The 25,948-nt window shown below is 45.9% G+C and overlaps 1 protein-coding gene across 1 annotated transcript in view; it reads left to right on the top strand.

Annotated features, from left to right (window-relative positions):
- Nucleotides 1–417: 417 nt before the first annotated feature.
- Nucleotides 418–25,948, top strand: part of TRANK1 (tetratricopeptide repeat and ankyrin repeat containing 1) — a 122,041-nt gene continuing 96,510 nt past the window's right edge. Inside the window, exon 1 of the mRNA XM_017866557.1 lies at nt 418–740. Coding sequence (XP_017722046.1) covers nt 718–740 — 23 coding nt within the window. The 5' untranslated portion in view covers nt 418–717. The remainder of the gene's footprint in view (nt 741–25,948) is intronic.

Genomic DNA, 25,948 nt, shown 5'->3' with positions numbered 1-25,948 from the left:
GCTGCCCCCTTCACTCCCGTACCCCCAGCCTCCCCAGAGTGGAGGGGCGAGCACACAGTAAGTACTTGATGTTCGCCTGACTCCTGAGCTCCTCCTCCGTGGGAGCTAGGAGGCTTCTTCTCCGTACCTCCTTTGTTGGAGGGAGGAACGAGGGAAAGAGAAAAGCCACACTGAGGCCGTTGACTGATCACTTTCTTTACCTCCCGGACAACAGCGGTGGGCCCCAGTAAGGAAAGCCGAATTCTCGCATGCCCGAGGAGTGTCGGAGGTGGTTGTGTGCCTAGTCCCTCCTGGTAAAGGGCTCGAAGCACTTGTTTTTCAAAGGCGGCCGAGAGCCATAGCACTGGAGCACTCGCTTGCGTGATGGGAGACATCGAAACGCCCCTTTTGAACGCGATGACAAACACCCCCTCCCACTCAGTAGCGACGTGCACGCGACAGTTTTTGGGCTCTCGCAACTACGTGGAAACTTGGAATAGGTCTGCGGCTGCACACAGCCCGGGCGCCGGGGTTCCTGCGCCCCCCGCCCCCTCTGATCGCGGCTGGGTAGCGGAGCCTCAGCGAGCCGGGGGCCCCCGAGCGCCGCCTCTGCATCGCGCCGCCCCTGCCCCGGGCTCCGGTAGCTTTCGGGCTTCCGCACTGCCCGCCGCGCCCTGCCCACAGGGAAGCGCTTCCCGAGGCGGCGGCGGTCCTGGTGCGGACCCTCCGGCCGCAGCCATGTGGGACCCGCGGGCAGCTAGGTGCGTAGTGGCGCGGGAAGCACGGGGCACCTTCGGCCTTCCGGGCCCGCCACACTTCCCGGCGGGAGGCGGCCGCGCGCGGGGACTGGCGACCCTGAGGTAGCGGCCGAATGGGCCCGCCGGGACATCCCTGTGGGGCCCACAGCCATCTAGGTGCAGACCCTAGCCAGTCGTGCGGGGTCGGGCGCGGGGGACTGCTCCGGCCTTTCCAGTCCGGAGGGACCAGGGCTTGCGCTGCGACAGGACTACGGCGGCGCGCGGCCTGCCTAGCTCCCACCCCGGCATCGAAGCCTCAGCTCTTGGGCCCACCTCCGCATCCTCGGGGGTTCCCGGGGGCTGCCGGCACGTTCCTGACCAGCGAACGCGCCCCCGGGGCAAGCACTCTTGGCGGGCTGGCGCCCGGGAGCGGAGCACAGCGGTGCAAGGGAACCGTGCCAGGCGGGAAGGGCGGAATTTGCGGGGAACTTGAAGCGCGCTGGCCTCTTCCCGGCAGTAGGAGGCCTTCTTCCCTGCCCGCCGGATTGTGGGCTGCTGGGCTGGCTCAAACTGGACTGCACGGTCCATCAGCCTGGGCTCACCGAGTCTAGGGGCAAGGTAGTAGCAGGGACCCAAGGCTGGGAAGCGGAGTCCTTAGAAGCCTTTGCTTCTGCCTCAGAGCGTTTCCGAACCGGAGCTCGGAGTCTGTTACCTGGGAGGCGCGCTGCGTTTCCTCCCCACTCCTTGTCTCCGTCCCGCGGGTAGCCCTGTGCACTTGCAATCCGACTGAGATAGAGCCCATCTTTGGCGTGCAGCGCGAGCCACCTTTTCTCCCAGATGGGGGTGTTTCTGGGCGGTTGAAAGCTTTGGTGCTTCCTAGGAAAATTTTTATGGAAGTGTGCAATTTGGAAAATAAAAGAAAAATTTAAGAAACAGAAAGAGAACGGGGCTCTGAGGTCTCTAGTCCCCCGACCTGCTCCAGCCCAGTTGCTGCTGGCTCAATTAGTCCTTATGCGGGAACGAATAGCTGGGAGCAAAGGCCTTGTGTTCCCAGCATAGGTATGCTTTCCTGCTCCCTCGTGCTGAGCGTTTTGGGTGCCAGGATCCTTTTTGATACAAGACTGTTTCCCTAATGGCATCCTGTTTGGTCCTTTATAGAAAGAAAGAAAAAAAAGGACTACCTTGTGTGTGTTGGAGGGCGGGGGCGGTGGTCATAAATTTGTTTCAACTGTTGTCCAGGCAGGTCTGTTTTGTGTAGGATTGCAGGATAGGTTCTTGAGTTCATATGATCTTTGCTGGCTTTTGCATCCTCTGCGGGGGGTGGGGGGGTGGGTAGAGGTGGGATAGGCGTGTGTGGCATTCACTCCCAGAGTCACATCCCACTGCCACTGACCTATGTATGGGTTTCTAAGTCTTTTTTTTCGATCAAGATCCACACCCACCCACCTATATGTATATAATGTATATATACATAGTATGTGTCTAATATTATATATATATATATACACACACACATACACCTACACATACACGTGTACAATTGGAGCAAGAGCTTCATGGTATTGTTATTCTTTCTACAGGGTGACGCACAATGATATTTTCCATTCTATTGCCACCCCACCCCCCACCAGAGGGATTCTCACTCTGTCATCCAGGCTGGAGTGCAATGAGGCAATCTAGGCTCACTGCAGCCTCCGCCTTCTGGGTTCAAGCGATTCTCCTGCCGCAGCCTCCGAAATAGCTGGGATTATGGGGCGGGGGATGGGGCGCCACCACGCCTGGCTAATTTTTGTATTTTTAGTGGAGACGGGGTTTCGCCATGTTGGCCAGGCTGGTCTCAGCCTCCTGACCTCAAGTGATCCACCCGCTTCTGCCTCCCAGAGTGCTGGGATTACCCGCCAGAGCCACCACGCGGGTCCATTCTTTTTTTTTTTTTTTTTTTTTTAAAGCGGGTTGTAAATTGTTAACTTCACTTTATGACCGACTGACCAGCTTTACAGGGCAACTACAGGTTCTGTTTGGGCCAGTCTCCCAGAGTATGAGGAGACTGTCAGCATTTCACTGGGGAATTGACTTTGGAAGTGAGGACTTGGTGTAGGAGAGATGGAGACTGAAATTCATACTTGAGTAATTAGAATACTGTAGGACATGGCTGTGTGGTCCAAGCCAGTACCATCCGCAAAGACAGACCGCAGATGCTTCTGGTTACTTTCGTTCTGGCTATGTGTCCACACAGAGCTGGCCTCCTGCATGGATCCCAGTGGGGCCTTATGTGAATGCTAGGGAGGTAGGGGCATAATAGCTCCTGTTCTTTTTTTTGAGGAAGAAGAAAGGAAGATGCTGCAATGCTACTGCAAACTTGGATTCACAGTTTTCTAAAAGGATTCTTTGGGTCTTGTCTCAGAATTTCACAGCTGCAATCAAGAGCTGGACCATGATCATTTTATAGATGAAGAAATTAAGGCCCAGAAAGGCCATCACTTGTTAGTCATTACCAAGAAGTTAGTGTTAGATCTGGGATTAGACAACTTATCTCTTGACTTTCCAGTCCATGGCTCTCAGGAACCAAATAGAGACTGGCCTTGTGGAAATATTAAACTTCTCTCTGCTGGTTGCTTCCGTTTTCCTGAAGTTACTACCAAAGACCCATTTCTATAGTACATGCCCACATTATTTTGTCTTTGCTTTTGGGGATGAAGATTATTTTAGCAGCCAAGTAGAGCCTGCAGGCCCCCTGTTTGGGGAAGGTAAAGTGATCTGAAGAGGAGGGTTTTAAGAACTGAAGTGGGGGTTGAGGTGTGGGCCTCTCTGGCCGTTATCAAGTATGTGGTGTTGGTTTTCTTGACCTTGAGGAATGAACCCTCCACTGCCTTTCCAGATAGGGAAGGGGGTCTGACCCGTCAATGCCTTGCCCTCAGAGTGACCACAGGCTCATTGCTTTTAAAACAAATTTCCTTGGAGTGCCGCCTGAGGTTCCCAAGGCCAAAAGCACCCTTGTAAGAAATCTTTACAAGAAAGAAAGATTTGGGGCAGCAAAGATGACACTGTAACAGTTACAGCAAAGATTGATACTTGGGCCGGTTACAGCGATGGGGAGAATGGTTAAGTTTAAGCTTTAAAAAAGAAAAGTACTGAACCAGATAAACAGGCATCTTTGGAATACAAAAATGTCACAGTGCCCAGCCAAGAGTGGTTACTCCTTTGGTCACTCCTTTGGTTAGTGAGGTTCATTCTGCCTGAGCAGACATTTTTCTTGGTCTAAAATTGCATAAGTATTGCCTTGTTTGTTTTTGTTGAAAATCTGGAAGTGTGAATAACCTTTGCCTAAGATACCCTGGACTCAGTTTACCTGAATCAATTCCATCTTTTGTTTAGATGTTGAGCCTCACTGTCAGTGCCTACCCTGCACTCACCATAGCATGCTTGTCTGAGCTCCTGTGAGCCTGGCGGGCTGGTGGGACTCCTGTGTGTCTTTTGGAGCCAAGCCGACTCTGGGTTTAGCTATATCTGTCTTTGAAGTTCCAGCAACATTTAGATTGGGAAATGTTTTTGTTTTTTAAGCACTGGGTCCTCCTAGCACTTGGAAAGAGGGCAGTATTCCCAGTCCTAAAAATCAGTGATGGTATTTTGGAGGAAACCAGGCCAGTAGTATACAACACATAAAATATAGAGAATTATAGCACTATATTGGGTGATCTTGATTCACTGGGACAAGAACGCACGGAGAGCAGCCTTGACCTTGGATGGGCTCATCCTTCATGTTCAGCTGTGGCCACCAGGGCAATCTTTTTTGCTCACCCTTAAGAATAGCTCATCTTCTGCCCATGAAGGTCCACTCTACCTGGGGGGCTCAATCATTGGTGACTTCTAGGGACTCATTGGCCTGAACTCATTGGCCAGGTACTAAGGCCATCTATAATCTGGCCCCCAGACTGTTGTTCTAATATGCTGTTTCTTCTTACTTTTCTCACCTCTACTTGCTTTTCAAGTCAGTTCTGCTCCTCAGATATATCCAAGGGTCTGTATTGGGCTATGGAGGATGTAAATACATAAGACATAGGCTCTGCTAATTGTGACAGAACAGAGTTAATGTCATGTGGACTTGTGGGAAAGGATTAGTGGAGGTGCAGACAAGCACTCTAAGAGACTTCCCAGCTCCTGAATCTTTCCCAGAAGTATGGGAGGTCAGTTTTGAGCTGTACCTGAACAGGTGAAGAGCACTTCTAGCAGGCAGATTAGGGTTGCCAGGAGGGAGAGAGGGACATTCAGGTTAAAGGAGCAGCTTCTTACTAAGAATAAGGTGGGCCAGGCGCGGTGGGTCATGCCTGTAATCCCAGCACTTTGGGAGGCTGAGGTGGGTGGATCACCTGAGGTTTGTAGTTTGAGACCAGCCTGGCCAACATGGTGAAACCTTGTCTCCACTAAAAAATTAAAAAAATTAGCCAGGGATGGTGGTGCACACCTGTAGTCCTAGCTACTCAGGAGGCTGAGGCAGGAGAATCGCTTGAACCCGGGAGGCTGAGATTGCAGTGAGCCGAGATTGCGCCACTGCACTCAAGCCTGGGCTACAGCGTGTGACTGACTCTGTGTCAAAAAAAAAAAAAAAAAAAGTGAACAAAAAGGCTTAGACCCTAAACATGAACATAATAATAGTTTACCCTGTGCCAGGCTCTATGTTAATTGTGTTTCATATATTATTGTATTTCATTCCCACATAAATATTTTGAGCAAGTCCCATTCTACAGACATACCTGTACTGGAATGTGAGCTTCATGAAGGGGCAGCAGTGTTTTTTGTTATTGTTGCTGTTTCACATAGCTCAAGCATCTAGCAGAGTACCTGGCACACAGTAGGGACCAATCAATATTTGTTGACCGTCTGAGGAAACAAGGAGTCCAGTCATGTATGTGATACTGTCCCTGTTTTCCAGTAAGGAAACTGAGGCCTAGAAATTAAGTGAATTTACCACCTGACACCAGGCCTGGGAGAGAGAAAAGTGGGACTTGATCCCAGATTTCTGGATTTTCTCTTCTGTGAGGAAAACACATATCCTTACATCTTCCTTCTGGGACTGGTCCCCAACCCTGTTAACACTGCTGTGCAAAGTCACGTGAATGGGAGGGAGCCACATGAATTTGGGGTCATGTGGCTAAATTATGGTGGGCACAAAGTGTTAGAGAATACTAGAAAGGTAAGCAGAGGCGTGTGCGTGCGTGTGTGTGTGTGTGTGTGTTAGAATGGGAATCTGAACTATTCGGACTTTATTCTACATGAGATTAGAGGCCATGGAAAGTGTGTTTGTGTGCCTGTGTATACACACAGCTCTGTGTTTTATTTATTTATTTATTTTTGAGACTGAGTTTCACTCTATCACCTAGGCTGGAGCGCAGTGGTTCGTTCTCAAATCACTGTAGCCTCCACCTCCTGGGTTCCAGTGATTCTCCTGCCTCAGACTCCTGCTGCAATTACCAGCACGTGCCACAATGCCCAACTAATTTTTGTATTTTTTTTTTTTTGAGACGGAGTCTTGCTCTGTCGCCTAGGCTGGAGTACAGTGGCACGATCTAGGCTCACTGCAGCCTCTGCCTCCTGCGCTCAAGTTATTTTCCTGCCTCAGCCTCCTGAGTAGCTGGGACTATACGTGCCACCACGCTCAGCTAATTTTTTTGTGTTTTGGTAGAGATCAGTTTCACCATGTTTCCCAGGCTGGTCTCAAACTCCTGAGCTCAGGCAATCCGCCCACCTCGGCCGCCCTAAGTGCTAGGATTACAGGGTAAGCCACCGTGCCTGGCTAATTTTTGTATTTTTAGTAGAGACAGGGTTTCACCATGTTGGCCAGGCTGGTCTCGGACTCCTGACCTCAGCTGATCTGCCTGCCTCGGCCTCCCAAAGTGCTGGGATTACAGGTGTGAGCTGTCACACCCGGCCAGCTCTGTGTTTTATTTAGAAGTTTTGACTCTGAAGGCTGGCAGTGTGGATAAATACATCTTCCAGCCTGGCCAAAGTCCACAGTTTTTTCAAGGTAAAGTTCAAGTCCCTATGTATGTATCAGGAAACTATAAACTAGTGTTAGAACAGAGGCTAGAATGGGTGGACCCGGTGTCTCATACCTGTAATCCCAGCACTTTGGGAGGCTGAGGTCAGGAGTTTGAGACCAGCCTGGCCAACATGGTGAAACCTCGTCTCTACTAAAAATACAAAAAATTAGCCGAGGGTGGTGGCAGGCACCTGAAATCCCAGCTACTCAGGAGGCTGAGGCTGGAGAATCGCTTGAACCCAGGAGGCGGAGGTTGTAGTGAGCTGAGGAGACCATGTCATGCCATTGCACCCCAGCCTGGGCAACAGAGAGAGACTCCCTCTCAAAAAAAAAAAAAAAAAGACAGAGGCTAGAACTCTGATTCTCCCAGTGCTGCTAAGGGGCCACCCTTCAGATGTCCTTGTCCATGGGAGATTGTTTTACCTATGGGGAGCTCCTGGACACCTCCAGACCCTCCCTATGCAGCAGTGACAGGTGTTTTCACCTCTCTGCTGGGTTTGACTTGCCTCTCAGATTGAGGAGGAAGCAAATTGCTGTGGTTTCCGGGTTGGGAGGTGGAATGAAGGGCATTAGTTAGCATTTAAAATGCTACATAGAGGTTTGGAGAAGGTTCTGGGTGGGGAGATTCCTGGGCTGCTATTATCAAAGCCCAAGTTCTCCTTTGATTAGAAAACATCTTTTTAACAGCTGTCACTGGAGTACCTGTGTACTGGAGTACTCACTGGAGTACTCCCTTTTTGGGGCTGCTCCCAGCTTCATCGCTCCTGGGACATTGCATAAACAATGGGAGCTATGAAGGAAAAATGGCAGCTATTGGGCAACTTGGGCCTAGCACAGATACTTGAGTCAAGATTTATGAGTAACCTGTGATTGGCTGATGCTTAACTAAATCATTTGTCTTGAAACAGTGTGGAATGCTAACTTATTGGTTATTCTTTGGGCTGGCTTTTGCAGGAATTTTATTTTAATTTTAAAGGACTCTTTTCTGATTTTCCCAATAACCTTTACTCTTTGTACACCTCTTCTGTCCTATGGGTTGTTAACACAGATTTTTATATCAGACTTAAGTTTGTTCCTTGCTTGGAGAAGTCCCTTCATTTTGTGTAAATCTGTTTCCTGACCTGTGAAATTGGGGTATATGTACCTCCTGGCATTCTTAAATACATTCAGTGAGAAGATTCTTGAGATGGGTTTAGGACAGGACTGGGCACGTAGTAAGTGCTGAATACATTTTACTTGTTATCATGCAGCTGTCTTGAACTATTCATCCAAATAATGATCTGGAAAAACAACAGTCTGTGGCACACTGAGGAGAAATCATGTGTCTACCACTAGCTACACAAAGCGGGAGATGCCTTAGGGTCTCCTCTTTGGAGGTTGAATGACTGAGACTCCACTTCAGACCCAGGAGTTGAAATTGATCTGTCTTTGGTCTTTGCCATTTATTTATTTATATATTTTTTGAGACGGAACCTAACTCTGTCGCTCAGACTGGAGTGCAGTGGCATGATCTCGGCTCACTGCAACCTCTGCCTCCCAGGCTCAAGCAATTCTGCTTCAGCCTCCAGAGTAGCTGGGATAACAGGCAGTTGCCACCATGCCTGGCTAATTTTTGTATTTTTAGTAGAGATAGGATTTCATCATGTTGGCTAGGCTGATCTCAAACTTCTGACCTCGGGTGATCCACCTGCCTCAGTTTCCCAAAGTGCTGGGATTACAGGCGTGAGCCATTATGCCAGTCTGTCTGTCTTTTAGCAGTATTTCTTGAGCATTTTCCTGGCTTGGTTTTAGGGAGTTGGAACCATCATCTGTCTTTCAGGGCCCATCTCATCTGCACACTGTCCATGACTAAAACGTGGGGCAAGGTTCTCAGCTCATCATTCCTCGAGAATAACTGTTTTTAGTCTGAGTTTACACTCTTAATCCTTTTTTTTTTTTTGGAGTTGAAATAGTCCTCCTTTTGTGAAATTATTGGGGCAGTAGATGGTACTTTTTAGGAAAGTTCTTTTTTGGCAAAATTAACTGTTGATAACCCTATCTTAGATTCCCTTTTTTTTTTTTTGAGATAGAGTCTTGCTCTGTTGCCCAGGCTGGAGTGCAGTGGCGCAATCTTGGCTCACTGCAAGCTCCGCCTCCAGGGTTCGCGCCATTCTCCTGTCTCAGCCTCCCAAGTAGCTGAGACTACAGGCGCCGGCTACCAAGCCCGGCTAATTTTTTTGTATTTTTAGTAGAGGCAGGGTTTCACTGTGTTATCCAGGATGGTCTCAATCTCCTGACCTCGTGGTCCACCTGCCTCGGCCTCCCAAAGTGCTGGGATTACAGGCGTGAGCCACCGCGCCCGGCTTTTTTTCTTTTTTTGAGACAGGGTCTCACTCTGTCACCCAGGCTGGAGTGCAGTGGTGCGATCATAGTTCACTGCAGCCTTGACCTCTTCTGTCTCAAATGATCCTCTCACCTCAGTCTCTTGAATAGCTGGGACTACAGGCATGCACCACCATGCATGGCTAACTTTTACTTTTTTTGTGGAGATGTGATCTTGCTTTGTTGCCCAGGCTGGTATTGAATTCCTGGCCTCAAATCATCCTCCCACCTTGGCCTCCCAAAGTGCTGGGATTACAGGCGTGAGCCACCACGCCTATCCCTTTTCTTTTTTCGTGTGTGCAAATGTTACTGTTTTCCATTTCCAAAAAGCTAGGAACCACTGATCCTCCAGGATTGTTCTTTGCTTTTAGCATTTCCGAATCTCCAGGACTAGAATTGCTCTTGGGGATGTGTGACCTTGTTTGCTGACCATTAGATTCTCAACAGGTGATTATTAATTTGTATACATCTTTTTCCTTTGTTTTCCCCAAGTAGCTAACAGCTTTGGTGATTGTATTTTGATTGGACTTACCTGGTTGTTTCTGGTTTGTACTTTGTGCGGTTGGCTTTTATTAAAACTTTGTATCTTTCTCCAAGGAACTGCTGACTGTTCAGCATTTCTTGGTTTTACAGGAAATGGCCAGAAATCCAACAGCACCAGTGAAATAATCTAGTTTGAATTAAATCCCCCAAACTTTTATTTCTTTTCTAGTCCTCCAGCTTAATCATCTGCTTCTGATAAATAAGAAGTGGCCAGAGATTCATTTATTCATGCAACAAATGCTGAGCCCTTGGATTGCAGAAATAATAAGGCTTACTAAGACTTAGTTTTTGCCTTAAAAATTCAGGCTTCGGCCATGTGCAGTGGTGGCTCACGCCTGTAATCCCAGCACTTTGGGAGGCCGAGACGGGTGGATCACGAGGTCAGGAGATCGAGACCATCCTGGCTAACACGCTGAAACCCCGTCTCTACTAAAATACAAAAAAAACTAGCCGGGCGAGGTGGCGGGCGCCTGTAGTCCCAGCTACTCCGGAGGCTGAGGCGGGAGAATGGCGTAAACCCGGGAGGCGGAGCTTGCAGTGAGCTGAGATCCGGCCACTGCACTCCAGCCCGGGCGACAGAGCAAGACTCCGTCCCTAAAAAAAAAAAAAAAAAAAAGGATTTCAGGCTTCTAGGGAAAGCAGTAAAACAAATTAGTGTCTGGCACAGAGCTGTTGAGACCAGCACAGTGCCCCAAACATACAGGCAGGGTGGGAAATAATATGGCAAAAGAACAAGTAAATCATAATTCAGGGGGTTAAGTGATATAAAAGCTACACACAGAACCTTATAGAGGTGCGTTAAGAACAGCAGCAGTGACTGTGGCCCCTCACCCTCCTAGGGTGGGCATGCAGGGAGACCATGAGGTTTGGAGGGGGTTAGAGTGGAGGGAGGGAGAAGGGTCCAGAGAATCTGAAAGTCCCTTGGGGAAGAGCTGATGTTCATGGAAATTGTGCTGGGAGGCAGATGGGGTTGGGGCCTGGGTGATCTTGTTTTTTTTTTGTTTTTTTTTTTGTTTTTTTTGTTTTTGAGATGGAGTCTAGCTCTGTCACCCAGGCTGGAGTGCAGTGGCACAATCTAGGCTCACTGTAACCTCCTCTGCCTCCCAGGTTCACATGATTCTCCTGCCTCAGCCTCCTGAGTAGCTGGGATTACAGGTGTGCACCACCACGCCCGGCTAATTTTTGTATTTTTAGTAGAGACAGGGTTTCACCATGTTGGCCAGGCTGGTCTCGAACTCCTGACCTCGTGATCCACCCACCTCGGCCTCCCAAAGTGCTGTGATTACAGGCGTGAGCCCGCGCGTCCGGCCGATCTTGGGGTCTTTTTAAACCTGGACACATAGCACATGATCTGATGGTCTTGGGGACTGTCTTATTGTGGCGAAGAGGCCAAGCTGGAGCTGGGTGAGGGTGGGCCAGGGAGAGCAGTGAAAAGGCCAATTTTGTAGTAATCCAGCCTGGCAAGGAAGATACCTCTGGAGGGTGAGTGTGACCCCAACTCAGGGATAGCTATTCTGGAGCCTGCATGCCTCCTAAGGGAGGCAAGCTGGGAATGAGCCCGAGAACAGGTGACTGTGTGTCTTTGGCTTGTTGTTTCCTAGTTAGGACATTCTGGATGCTTGTGCTCAAATGCACAAGTTGATTTTTTGGCCCAAGTCTTTGTTGTCATGTAAATTGGGAATGGCACATAGCATTCATCTGGGGCGTGAACATGTGGCCATGGAATGAATGTTTCACAAAGGATTCTGAGGCCTTGTCAGGTGCTGCAGGAAGGAATACTGTGACCAGAGATACCCAGGGTGGGGTGAGGGTAGGACACCTCTGGTATTATAGACGCTTGTCTAATGTGAAGCTGTAGAGAAGGGTGAAACAGGCAGGTCACTTTTCCTTGCTTCCTTCCTTTTTAATGAATGAGAGACAAAATAACCAAACCATTTGTCTAAATTTGCCCTCCTTCTGTCTAGAAGGAGGAAAGTTCTTGAAGGGTGCTTAGTAACCAAGGAAGGGGTAGGGAGCAGCTGGGCCTCAGGGCAATGGAATGTGGAATTTGGGGGCTGTAGGAGCCCCACTTTCTGCCTTTCTTCTCTCTGGGCACAGGCATTGTATTCTTGCACCCCAGAAGTTGGCTTCTTCTTAGGGTAGGAAGTAAGGCTGCAACCCTCTGGAGCCTCCCATCTCAGCTTCCAACACAAGGGGACTCTTTCCAAAATTCTAGTTCAGAAACTCCCAGGAAAGGGCCTTGTCCTGGCAGGTCTGGCCCATGGAGCATACACAAGGCCCTGGCCTGCCTCTGTGTACCTTGGCTCTGCCCTGGAAGGCCTTTGCAGTGAGCCGAGCAGCCATCTAGAGCATGCCTACAATGATGATACTGCCTTCCAGCTGAAAAGGATTTCTTAGGACCCCTGAGCAAGTGCCCTGTTTCCTAAAGGAACAATCACAGTAGAAAGAGTTGGGGCCATTTCCAGGCATCACAGTCTGACCTGTCCCACCCCTCATCCTCACAGCCTAGCTTAGCTTGGGAAGTGGGGCAAGGTCTTGAGTCCCACAGACTTTCTCAGCTGTAGCTGCTTAATTGATTAGTAATTTCAGGGAACTCCTTTGAAAAATAGGCAAATACTAGGGCTATGTTTTTACTAAATATTTCCTCCTTACTGGGTAAACAAAGCAAAGGTTCTGTAAATGTTGCAGGGATTACACTCAAATAACATGCAGGGATCACCATGGCCCCTATGTCATTAACCTGAAACACCATGAACCAGGGGCAAGCCCTGGGATCTAGGCCTGTCTTTCCTGCCCACCAGAAATTGCAGGTGACAGGTAGCGTGGACCAGGGTGCTGGGGTGGGTGCTAGGAGATAAGCCTGGGTTTCCCCTCTGGTGTTCACTGCTGTGGGGCCTGGCTCGAGGCCCCCTAATCTCTTAGCTTCGGGTTCTTTGCTCTAGAAATTGTAGTCCAACCATGTCACTTTTGTTGGGAATAACATTCAAAGTCCTAAGGAGATTGAACACTCAAACAGAAGATTCTTAGGAAAGCAATTGTACTTCTGCGCAGAGGGGTGCCTCCTTGGCCAGTCACCTTCAGGCAAGGCAGCCAGCCCTGTTCACCCTTTGGCCTTCAGGCAGCACTGGAGAGTGCCAGGATAGTTACCATAGAAGCCAGCTGCTGAAAGACTGAAAAGAGTAAGTGAACCCAGGTCCCTCACCCTAACTGGGTAGTGATGGTCAGAGCGCACCTGAACAAAGGGGCACAAGAGCCTTTATTCCTGATGCAAGTCCTGCCCCGTACCCTTTCCCCATTGGCCAGGTTCGGGTCATAAATTCTAAACTAATCCCGGTTGGCTAAACATTTGAACGTTTTTTAGATAAGGTGGGCACGTAAGGGAGAGAGAGGAAAGGGGAAAGGGGAAGGGGTATCCCCAACGAGTAGAGAGCTAGTCTTCTTTCCAAATAAGGAAAGGAATGTGAGCTAGTACTGATAATGCCTGGTACTGTGGCATATCTGAGCATGTAACAAAGAAAGGAGGAAAAAAAGAGAAAAAGGGGCTGGGGGGGACTATGAATTAAAGAATAAAGGATTGATCAGGCTATTTGAAGAGAAACCTCATCATATCCCACACTTTATTGCATTTTTTTCTATTTACATGGTTCTGTGAATGTATTCAGAGTGGTGGTGTATTAGTTTCTTAGGGCTGCAATAACAAATTACCACAAATTAGATGACCTAAAACAACAGAAAAATATACTCTCTCATAGTTCAGTAGCATTCTTCCCATTCCCAGATCTGTTCCCCAAAGATCACTGCTCTTACTAGTTTGTTAAGTCAGAAATCTCTCTATAGATGAAGTGTGCACACATATATCCTTAAGCTCTTCAACTCGTTCTCCAAGTTGCTCTCCAGTTTGCTTTATTCACTTCAATTGCATATTTTGACACTCTGATAGCTCTAACGCATAGGTTTTGTGTGGTGTGTGTGTGTGTGTGTGTGTGTGTGTGTGTGTTTGAGATGGAGTCTTGCTCTGTTGCCCAGGCTGGAGTGCAGTGGTGCGATCTCGGCTCACTGCAACCTCCACCTCCCGGGTTTAAGCGATTCTCCTGCTTTAGGCTCCTGAGTAGCTGGGATTAAAGGCACGCGCCACCGCACCTGGCTGTTTTTTGCATTTTTAGTAGAGACGAGGTTTCACCACGTTGCCCAGGCTGGTCTCGAACTCCTGATCTCAAGTGATCCACTCACCTCTGCCTCCCAAAGTGCTGGGATTACAGGCGTGAGCCACTGCACTCAGCTGTGCATTTAACATTTCTACAGACAGATGTTGTACTGCTTTATCCTGCCATGGCAGTATGTGAGTGAATCTCTACCTATAACCATGTTGATTTAAAGTATTTTCAGTGCCTTTTGATATATAGGAGTTTATAATTGTCATGGATTTATGTCTGTTACTTTCTTTATGATTTTTGCTTTTGTATCATTAGAATGACCTCAGTTGTGAAGATTACATAAAACTACACTAAAGCTTTTCTGGATTTATGTAATTCAATAATCTAACAAGATATGAAAAGGTTATGAAGAAAAGTCTCTCTCCTGTGTTCTCTGCCCCACCCTCCCAATAAGGGTAAATAATTTTATTTCTAGTGGATCTTTACAGATTTTATTTTTAAGAGACAGATTCTCCTGCTCTGTCACCTAGGCTACAGTGCAGTGGTGCAATCATAGCTACCTGTAACCTCAAACCCCATAGGCTTAAGTGATCCTCCCACCTTGGCCTCCCAGAGTGTTGGGATTACAAGTGTGAGCCACCACACCTGGCCCAGAATTTCTTTATGCATATATGAGCAAATGCAAATATATATTCTTTCTTTCTTTTTGTGACAGGGTCTTGTGTTGTCCGAGCTGTAGTGCAGTAGCGTGATCATGGCTAACTGCAGCCTTGACCTGGGCTCAAGTGATCCTTCTGCCTCAGCCTCTTGAGTAGTTGGGACTATAGGTGTGTGCCACCATGCCCAGCTAATTTTTGTATTCTTTGTAGAGATGAGGTCTCACTGTATTGCCCGGGCTGGTCTGGAACTCCTGGGCTCAAGTGATCCACCTGTCTTGGTCCCCCGAAGTGCTGGGATTACAGGCATGAGCCCCTGCACTTGGCTGCAAATATTAATATGTATTCTTATTCAGCCCCTCTCTTTCTTTCGGCACAAAAGAGAGCATAATATGCACACTATTCTGCATTTGCTTTTTCCAATATATTTTGGAGGTTATCCTAGATCAATATACAGAACCGTCTTCATTCTTTTTTTTTTTAACATTTGATTAATATTTTGTTTTTGGGTGGGTGTGCTGCACTTCAATTTATTGAACCAATCCCCCGTTGATGGGTATTCAAGTTGGTCCCAGTCTTTTATTATTACAAGCAACATGACAGTGAATGACCTTATACATTTGCCATTTCCAATGTATGCAGTCAGTCTGTAAGATCCATTCCCAGAAGTAGTCAGTTGCTGGATCAAAGGCCATATGTATGTGTCACTTTATTAGGTATTGCCAAATGTCTTCCTAGAGTGGTTGAAGATTATCTAAAATCTGTACCTATATTTTCTCCTAGTGCTTTTCCTTTTCTCAGTGCTTTTTAAAAAATGAGATATTTGCATGTAATAAATGGCACAGATTTTAAGTTACTGTTCAATGAGTTTTAACAAACATACACACCTGTGTGGGCCCCACCACAATGTCAAAATACACATTTCTATTCTTCCAGAAAGTTCACTGATACCCCTTTCCAGTCAGTCCCCCTCTCTTTTTTTGGCAATCACTGTTCTGATTTCTTAGATTTATCTGTTCTAGAATGTCATCTAAATGGAATCACACAGTTTATGTTCTATTGTCTGGCTTCTTTTGCTCAACACAAATTTTTTGAGATTCTTGTTGCTGTTTTTACCAGCAATTTGTTCCTTTTTATTGCTGTGGTATCATTTTCACACTGACTTTTTTTATTCATTTGGAACTAATTTTGGTATATGATGTGTATGAGTTTCCTACTGCTGCCATAATGAAAGACCACAAACTTAGTGACTTAAAACACCATGAATTTATTATCTCACAGTCCATAGGTTAGACGTGTGGGCTAGCTTGACTGGTTTCACACGGCCAAAACCAAGATGTTGGCTGGCTGAGTTCCTCCCGGGAAAATCTGCAAAGACTCCCCGCTTCCAAACTCACTCATGTTGTTGGCAGGATCCAGTTCCTGTAAGACTCAGGTCCCCGTTTTCTTACTGAGTGTCAGCTGGGAGCCTCTGTTCCTTAAGGTGACCCACATTCCTCATCATTCTTCCCTGCTCCACCTTCAAGGCCTGCAGTGATGGGCCCACTCCTTTTCATGCTTCAACTCTGTTGCATCTCAGCTGGGCGAAGTGGTTCACGCCTGTAGTCCCAGCACTCTGGGAGGCCGAGGCAGGTGGATCACCTGAGGTCAGGAGTTTGAGATCAACCTGACCATGGTGAAACCACGTCTTTACTAAATACAAAAAAAAATTAGCCGGGCGTGGTGGCACATGCCTGTAATCCCAGCTGCTTGGGAGGCCGAAGTTGTAGTGAGCCGAGATTGTGCCATTGCACTCCAGCCTGGGCCACAAGAGCGAAACTCTGTCTCAAAAAACAAACAAACAAACAACAGCAATCTGCTGCGTCTCTCTTGCCCTCCTCTTTCCATGAGCCTGTCTGACTCTGGCCACAGAGCCACAGTCAAAGAGTTCCTGTCATTAGATTGGGCTCACCCTGATAATCCAGGGATAGTATCCCTAGCTTATGGTCTGTAATCATAATTACATCGATAAAGTTCCTTTTACCATGTAATGTAATATATTCATAGTTTCTGGGGATAAGGATCTGGATATCTTTAGGGGAATTCATTACTTGGCCTACCCCATGGGGTGAAGTAGGAATTTAACTTATTTTCCAGATGTTCAGCCAGTTGTACCAAATGATTCACTCTTTTTCAATTTACTTAAAAAGCCACCTGTATCACATATGGAATGTGTTTCTGCATTTTATGCTATATCTATTTATTGCTGGATATTCTACTTTGTTCCATTGATGTGGTTACTTTCATGTTAGTACCCGACTTTAACAATTTAATGTTTTATAGGCCGGGTGTTCACGCCTGTAATCTCAACACTTTGGGAGGCCGAGGCGGGTGGATCGCTTGAGATCAGGAGTTTGAAACCAGCCTGGCCAACATGGAGAAACCAGCCAGGTGTGGCAGTACGCGCCTGTGATCCTAACTACTCAGGAGGCTGAGGCAGAATTGCTTGAGCCCAGGAGGCAGAGGTTGCAGTGAGCCAAGGTCTTGCCACTGCACTCTAGCCTGGGCAACAGAGTGAGACTTCATCTCAAAATAAAAAAATTAATGTTTTATAAATATATATTTTAAAATGTTAGAGAAGATTCCCTCATCTACTGTTTTATTTATTTGTTCTGTTTTATTTCATTTACAATTATCCTTTAAGCCTCACCTGGAAGAAGATTCCCTCTTGATACTTCTCTTTTTATTAAAAAATCTTTGCAATTCTGGCTTATGTATTCTTTTAGATAATCTTGACAACTGCTTCATTAATTTCTTTAAACATTTTATTTTTTATAAATTGAAATTTTGCTGAAAATATACATTAATTCATTAACATGGGAGGACTTGACATTTTATAATAGTGAATTTGCCCAAACCAGAAACATGTTAATATTTAAAAAAAATTTTTTTTAAGTAACGTTTTGTTTTTTCTCCATGTAAGTCTTGAAAATCTAAGGATATTAGTTCATATTTTGTAAGGAGCTTTTAAAAAATGCTCCTATGAGAATTATATGTGTATTTTTTTAATTAACATTTTTCTTATTACCTTGGTTTTTCTTTGAAAATCTGCGTCTATTTCCTCAGGTCACACAGATCCAAGTTATTTTAGTCCTGCATTAATTTAAGCCTGTAAACATCAAATCATAAAGCAGTATTACTGTAATTAAACTTCCTAGGAGTCCTGCTTCTGCTTTTCTCCCATAGTGAAATGTTCCATGTGTAATGAAGAATTTAATGAAAAACATCTTTTGAAGTACTGGTTGGTGAAGGGACAAGAGTGAGTCACTGTGTGGTGCGTGAAGTCCTAATATGAATATCAAGGGAAACAGGACTTTAAAGTTGGCCGTATTAAAATTTTAAAAGAAAGTAAAAGGGGAAAAAATTTTAAAAAAAAAAAAAAAAAAAAAAAGAAGACTTTTTTCCCCCCATCCCCCTCTCAAACAAAAAACCAAGTTGCTTCACAAAATCATGTCAGAAATTTTTCTTCATTCTTGCTTTGCAAGGTCAACGGCAGTGTTATTGGGCGTATCTTAGTTTTGCAGGCCTTTGCTCTAGTTTTCAAAGGAACCAGTAGATAGAAACTTAAAATTATGTATTTATGGGGGAGCTGTGGGGCAAGAAACTAGTTTCCAGTTGTAATACTGTGGGCACTAATCAAGGAATGCTTGGAGAAATATGGGCTGGGTTTTCTCACTACAACCTGTGACCCCACATTCTATATCAAAATGCGGCACAGAAGTAATTCCACGAGAATTTAGTTCCTGACTGCAGATATTCATCTTTATGTCTTAGATTTGTGCAGGCTAGAAAGACAGCATGATTCTCAGAGGTGGGAATAGGATGGAGCATGGACATACCCAACCCCTGGGGCACTCCAAAATTTGGGGAAACAGCCATCATACTTTCATACACAAGAATTGAAGGCTAAATTTCCACTGAGTAGAAAAATAATATTTCAGATGTTGCACCTGGCTTACTATTCTACCTGGAACTGCACTCTCCAAAACTTTCTGCAGTGATTGAGATATTCTAGATCTGCACTGTCAAATATTGTTGGGGGTGAGCGACGACTGGGCTGGTGGTGTGCAGAGAAAATAATTTGCGGAGACAGTTGTAGGTGAAGAAGGGCAGATTTATTAGAGAAAGTAGGTAAGTATGTTGCAAGAGGGAAACGGTCAGAATCAGCAGAAGAGGAGCTGACTACCAGGAAGCAAAGTCTTGCTGGGGATTTTATAGGATGGTTCTTAGGCAGCAGAATGCTCTGCGCAGTGCCGATAAAACACCAAGTTTGCAGTGAGCTAAGGTGCAGGTGTCTGGTGAGAGTTGGGCGAAGGAAGATTGTAAGTTATTTGCGCAGGAGGGCTATGTGTCCTGGACCGTGAAGAAAGGCAGACTTATAGCTTATCTGATGTCTGTTTTGCTTTCCCTTGGTCCCGCCAGCCTGACTTCTTTTCTGTAATTAGGACTCCCCTGACAGGGCAGCGATGGCAAATCTTTGGCATGTGAGTGAAGGTCTCACCTTCACCTTCTTGCTGACCAGGGACATAGAGTTGGCTAGACCTAGGATTGTTAGTCGGTCAGGAGATTACATGGGCCTCAATCCCTGGGTTGGGAGATAAATTAGGCAGAGTCGCTGTGGGACCATAGGGAAACAGCATTTGCAGCCTAAAATTTTGTTCTGCTGTCTCCAAAGGGGATTCATTAGTTCTTTTACTGGCTAATACCCTTGCTGCAGTAACATTTTGGTTTGAAGTTGTATTCTGGAAGATACAAAACAAGGTATTTCATGAACAATACAAGGTGCAAATAAACTAGTATAAGCATTATTATTATAGGCAAGAGAAGTGGGGCCTGGCCTGACAGATAAGGTTTTTAAATATTCATGGGATAAGGGAAAATTGAGGAACAGATATAGATATATTAGTGAGGTTAAGAAGTTGCCCAGTTTCGACCCTTATTCCTCTGTATTCCGTCCCATTTGCTGAACTATTTATAGGCATAAAGCAGTCACTCTAAATTTTGCTGGCATTAATTTTGTTGTTTCCCAACCAGAGAGAAAACCTGCAGAGGTACACAGTGAACTCGTTAGAGTGGTGGTTTGGCTACCATTCCTGTTGTGTTTGATTACAGTTAATGATATAATTATAATGGGCTTGTGTTAAAGCCCCTAGGAAAGGGCCAGACCCCTTGAAGTTTCTGATGCAGAGGCGAGCCTTACAGGCTATTTCTGGTGCCTTCCCTATTTGCTTTGTCACGGTGGATGATTGCCATGAGGGATTGATTGGCCTAGGTCCCTCTCCTAGACCTGTGTTTTTGGTGTGCATGTAAATGGTATAGTCTAATCCACAGTATTGGGCTTAACAATTTCTTCTGTAGATCATGGGACTGCTAAGAGTGTAATGTCATCCTCAAGTGCTGGTTTTTGAGGGCACTTCCAGCAGTTAGTGCTGTGTGTTATGTTAGTAACCTGTGATGTTACTGAGTGAAGTGGATGCCTGGGTACAGCCATTGAGACAGTAGTTAGCCATGATAGACAAATAAAAACAGAGCCATATTTAGGGAAAATGACAATATATAGGAAACTCAGGAAGACAGGAAAGAAGAAGGGCTGTAAAGAGTGTAAGAAAAACAGTTAAACATCAAGTACCTCAGCACATTGTTGTGGTGTGGGGGTATACGTCATTACTGGACAAATATAAAGAAATTTTGCGTGGGCAGTAATCTTGGAAGTTTCCTTGCAAATAGCAATTGTATACTACCTCCCTTATAAAAGCATCAATATTTAAGAGGGTGAAGCTGCTTAAGAGAGGTAGTTGGAGAATTACTGAAAGCCTGCAGTAGAACTGAATAAAAAGAGTTAGCTTTAAGAATAAGATTCAATGGCCAGGCACAATGGCTCATACCTGTATTCAATGGCTCAATCCCAACACTTTGGGAGGCCAACGTGGGTGGATCATGAGGTCAGGAGATCAAGACCATCCTGGCCAACTTGGTGAAACCGCGTCTGTACTCAAAATACAAAAATTAGCTGGGTGTGGCGGTGCATGCCTGTAGTCCCAGCTACTCGGGAGGCTGAGGCAGGAGAATTGTTTGAACCCAGGAGGCAGAGGCTGCAGTGAGCAGAGATTGTACCACTGCACTCCAGCCTGGGTGAAAGAGTGAGACTCCATTTAAAAAAAAAAAAAGATTCAAAAGAGGTGTTGGACTTATTTTTTTTAACTTTTAAGGAAGGTTAAAAAAATTCTAGGTTGTTTGTTTAACAAAACTTCTTTTACCTTTTTTTCTTTAACTTTAAATGAATTTCCAATGTTTACATTCTAGTTAGACCATAAATAACGAGTCTTATCTCAGCACCAGCAACTCGGTAACAGTAGATTTAAAGCAGACAGAAAAAAAAAAGAGAGGAAGATAGAGAACTTTAGATGATTCTACTTAACCCTATGGTGCAGGTTAACCATTTCAGCTCTGACTTTTTCTCATTGTAGTTTGCCCACTAGTTTAAAATGTGCACAAAACAGGCCATAATATGTAACTAGCTGGAGTTTTAAAAAGAACAATAAAATCAGGGATTAGGATGTTGGAAACTGTCTTTTCAATCTGCACCCCTAGATTGAACAGAAAAAGAAATAAAAGGAGCAGAAAGGAAAAGGCTAAACTTTACAGGAGTTTGTGTGCCTCCTGCAAAGTTTATGTGACAGTGCCTGGGTTACCCCCTTTCAGCCACTGAATGGTATGAGACCAACACCCCTAACACCCTTGTTTATCTCCCATCGGGGAGAGCCTTAGCACCCCAGACTTTATGGTGTGAGATGAATTCTTCCTCAGCTCTCCAAGTTACCGGTTAAGGTGAGCTGTTTTTAGCAGGAGCAGACAGTCTCTTTAGCTTATGGGCATCGGGGTTTGGGATTCTGTCCTTGGGGTCCTTTGGCTCTCAGGGCAGTCCTATTTCCAGTGGCCAAGCTTGTGGCAGAGGGGGCAAGCATGTGGGGCTTTTTTTTCATTTATTCAATTGAGGTGCTTTGCCTTTTAGTGGCCCGGCCTTTTGCACAGATGGCAGTTATCTGGAGGAGTGTCCTTAGGTCAACGAGGAGGGGGCTGGGGTCTTGTGAAGCAGCCAACAGTTGAGCCTGTTTTTTGTCTCTGCGTCTTTCTTTTTGGCCCTGTTCTCCCTATTCTGCTCTCAGTTATAAAAGACTGAGGAGGCTAATTTGATGATTTTTTTTTTTGCATAAGGGTTATGCTGTGTTACACAAGAAAATTACACATTTCTTTTTTTTTTTGAGAGTCTAAGAGTTAAATTTGTTTTAATGCTTTAGAATGTAGCCCAGAGGTGAGTTTGAAGGATAGATGGGGTTGGTCCCATGGTGGGACTGGAAAACATGCTGCTTGGGGGCGGTGCCACTTCAGGGCACTAACTGCAGTTTCTCTTGGGACATCCTGCCGAGATGAAAAGAGGGTTCCACTTGCCTCTGCTGAGGGACTTGGGTGCACTTTCCAAAGGGGCGTTCCACCTATTAGAAAAGAGCACTTGGCTGCTTAGGGGCCTTAACTTGGCTGCTTAGGACGGCCAGTCCAGGTACTCACTCTGGGTGATCAGCACAGGTACGAGGAAAAAGGGTAAAGGAAGATCTCACCTGGTGCCCACCTGGGAGAGGGGGTGGGTAAGGGAGCCCTCACCATTTTGAGGCTGTCCGGGGTCACCTGAGTTAGCAATGTCCAAGACAGGATGGCTGGCTGACCCCACAGGAGAATGTATAGTGAGAAAGAAAGGCCCCCTGAGTTACCCCAAACATGTGTGAATTCGCTTTGAATGAGCTTCTGCTGCCAGAGAGGAGAGAGTGTCTTCTTCCTTTCAGGCAAGGCAGCCAGCCCTGTTTACCCTTCGGCCTTCAGGCAGCACTGGAGAGCGCCAGGATGGTTACCACAGAAACCAGCTGCTGAAAGACTGAAAAGAGTGAGTGAGCCCAGGTCGTTCACCCTAACTGGGCAGTGGCAGTCAGATGCTTCCACACAGTCACCTTTCAGTCCCACTGGAGTGTAGCTCCTGCCGGAGACCTGCAGTTGCCTCCATGCTTAGAGGCTGTTTTGAAGGGTGCTGACTTGAGAAAGGGAAAGAGATGGGGAGAGAGTTTGTCGTGAGGACAGAGAGTTCCTGTCCAGAGAGAGTTCTCCCTACAGGCCACCAAAATGTTGTGGGTGAGCAGTGACTATCAAAGCTGGTGGCATGGGGGTAAAGTAATTTACCAAGGCCAGGTGCGGTGGCTCACGCCTGTAATCCTAGCCTGTAATCCTAGCACTTCGGGAGGCTGAGGTGGGTGGATCACCTGAGGTCAGGAGATCGAAACCAGCCTGGCCAACATGGCGAAACCCCATCTATACTAAAAATACAACAATTAGCTGGGTGTGGTGGCGCACACCTGTAATCTCAGCTACTGGAGGCTGAGAAAGGAGAATTGCATGAACCTGGGAGGTGGAGATGGCAGTCAGCTGAGAATGCGCCACTGCAATCCAGCCTGCGCAACTAGAGTGAGACTCCATCTCAGAAAAAAAAAAAAAAAAAAAATTACCAGACAGTTGTAGGTGAAGAAGGGTGGATTTTTTAGAGAAAATAGGAAAATATGTTACAAGAGGGTAACGGTCAGAATCAGCAGAAGAGGAGCTGACTGCCAGGAAGCAAAGTCTTGCTGGGGATTTTATAGGATGGTTCTTAGGCTGCAGAATGCTACGTGCAGTGTTGATAAAACACCAAGTTTGCAGTGAGCTAAGGTGCAGGTGTCTGGTGAGAGTTGGGCAAAGAAGATTGTAAGTTATTTGTGCAGGAGGGCTGTGTCTCCTGGACCGTGAAGAAAGGCAGACTTGTAGTTTATCTGATGTCTGTTTTTGCTTTCCCTCAGCCCTGCCAGCCTGACTTCGGTTCCTAATTAGGACTTCACAGATATAATAGCTACTGGCCACTGGTGACTATGGAGTACTTGAAATGTGGCTAGAGTGACTGCGGAATTGAACCTTTCTTTTTTATTTTTATTTTTACTTTTTGTCGACAGAGTCTCACTCTGTCGCCCAGGCTGGAGTGCAGTGGTGTGGTCTTGGCTCACTGCAACCTTTGTCTTCTAGTTTCAAGTGATTCTCCTGCCTTAGCCTCCTGAGTAGCTGGGATTACAGGTGCCTACCACCACGCCCAGCTAACTTTTGTATTTTTTAGTAGAGACAGGGTTTCACCACATTGGCCAGGCTATTCTTTGAACTCCCGATCTCGTGATCTGCCCACACTGGCCTCCCAAAGTGCTGGGATTACAAGTGTGAGCCACCGCGCCTGGCCTTGAACCTTTAATTGTATTTAAATTAAAATATAAATAGCTATGTGTGGTTACCACATTGGACAGAATATTCCAGATAGAATAGTAATAGTAGCCAGATAGAATAGTAACTGTCACAGAGCTAATTGCTGTGCTTTCATTTATTATTATTATTATTATTATCATTATTATTATTATTGAGATGGGGCTTTACTCTGTCACCCAGGCTGGAGCACAGTGGCATAGTCATGGTTCACCATAGCCTTGACCTCCAGGGCTCAAGTGATCTTCAGCCTCAGTCTCTCAAATAGCTGGAACTACAGGTGCATGCCACCATGTTTGGCTACTTTTTAAATTTTCATTTTGTAGAGATGGGGTCTCACTGTGTTGCCTAGGTTGGTATGGAACTCCTAAGCTCAAGCAGTCCTCCCAGCCTGGCCTTCTAAAGTTTTGGGATTACAGGTGTGAGCCACTGTACCTGGCCTGGTGTGCTTTTAGTTATAAGTAACAGAATGCCTAACTTAAACAATAAGGATATGTACTGGCTCACCCTGTTGTTTGGCAAACCCAGCAGCTCCTACCTGCATCCTCTTCCCTAGCCACCCACCATTATGGAGCCACATACTTATTTTTCTAGATTCCTATTTCTGACTAGTGAAATGCAGAGAAGTCTACTTGGGGCTTTGGGAAAGTTTTCCTGTTTTACAAAAGAGATATGTGGTACCAGGGAGCCAGTGGTTGCAGGGACCCCTTCCTTCTTCCTGTCTTTAATGTGATGCCTGGAGTTAAAGCAACCTTCGACCTTGAGGGGACAAGCATGAGGGCATAAAGCCAGTGTGCTTAGGATGGTGTTACAGAGTGATAAAGAGCTGTACTCTTACTCCCTTACATCTGATTCTATGAGAATGTTATAAATAAATTTTCAGTGCTGCAAGAAAATAGCACTGGAACATAAATTTAATTTTCTCAGCAAGGCAATTTTTACTTCTATAGAAGGATGCGACTCATGAATGGAGTAATGATGAGAGCACACCTGGACAGAGGAGGGGAAGAGTTTCTTATTCCTGTCTCAGGTAGCCCCTACTGTTGTGTCGTTCCCGTATTGGCTAGGGTTGGACGGCACAGTCTAAGTTAATTCCAGTTGGCTATTTTAAAGAGAGCAGGAGTATGAACCAGAGTGGTGGGGTGAGCAGTTTGGCAGGAAAGACCGTTATGGAACAGGTAACTAAAGGTGACTTAGGTCAGAGCAGGTGACTGGGGGTGACTCAGGTCAAAGTAGGTAACCAGGATGAGTTAGGATGGAGCAGGTGACCAGGGGAACAGATGTGAATTTACTGATTAATTAAAACTATAAGGAAGTTAAACTTTAAAATGGAGGACAAAGAACTGAACATACTGACACACTGATTCTTTGAAGAGAAATTTAGAACTCATTATATCCAATAAGAAAATTACACACACCCCAACTCCTCATTTGCAGCCAAAGGCATCCTAACTGATGCACTCATATAAGTAGAAGTCCAGAGATAGAGATAGGGCAGGCCTCAGGGTTCTCCCCAAATTGATGGCTCCCCACTATTTTATTTCCCTGGGCCCTGTCCTCTCATCCTGTGAGTGTTGGTTTCATCCTTACGCCGGAATCAAAATGCAGCTGAAATGTAGGGCCAAACATTTACACATCTCAGTGTCAGGATTCACAACTTCCCTATGTAATAGAGAGAATCTGTTCTAGAAGCTTATCCAGAATAATGATAAAACACTTTCTCAGAATCCTCCAATAAACATCTTTTTAAGTTTCAGGGGCCAGAATTGTGCCCTACACTCAATACTGAACCAGTTTCTCTCAGGGAGATAAATTTGCTCAACGGCCCCTTAGGAAATAAGGGTGGAGTCAGCTTCCCTTAAGTCTAAGGAGCTTGGGGAAGACTGGCAGATAACAGAAACAAAACTGGGACTCAGTGAGGAAGGAGAGGCCACTTCAAAGGTCCCAAGAATGGTTCATTGTAGCCAAATGGGTAGAGTGTCAGAGCTTCCTAAATTACAAATATCATTAATTATTACTAAGGGTCAACTTTCAAGTATCTGCCATAAAAGTTTAACCTGTTTTTAGTTTTTTACAAGAATATTTCCTGGCACCATGTTGTCATTATAATCTAATGAAATC

This window comes from Rhinopithecus bieti, unplaced genomic scaffold, assembly GCF_001698545.2.
Source record: "Rhinopithecus bieti isolate Rb0 unplaced genomic scaffold, ASM169854v2 scaffold_2432, whole genome shotgun sequence".
Classification (NCBI taxonomy): domain Eukaryota; kingdom Metazoa; phylum Chordata; class Mammalia; order Primates; family Cercopithecidae; genus Rhinopithecus; species Rhinopithecus bieti.
This window is presented reverse-complemented; position numbering and strand designations above follow the sequence as displayed.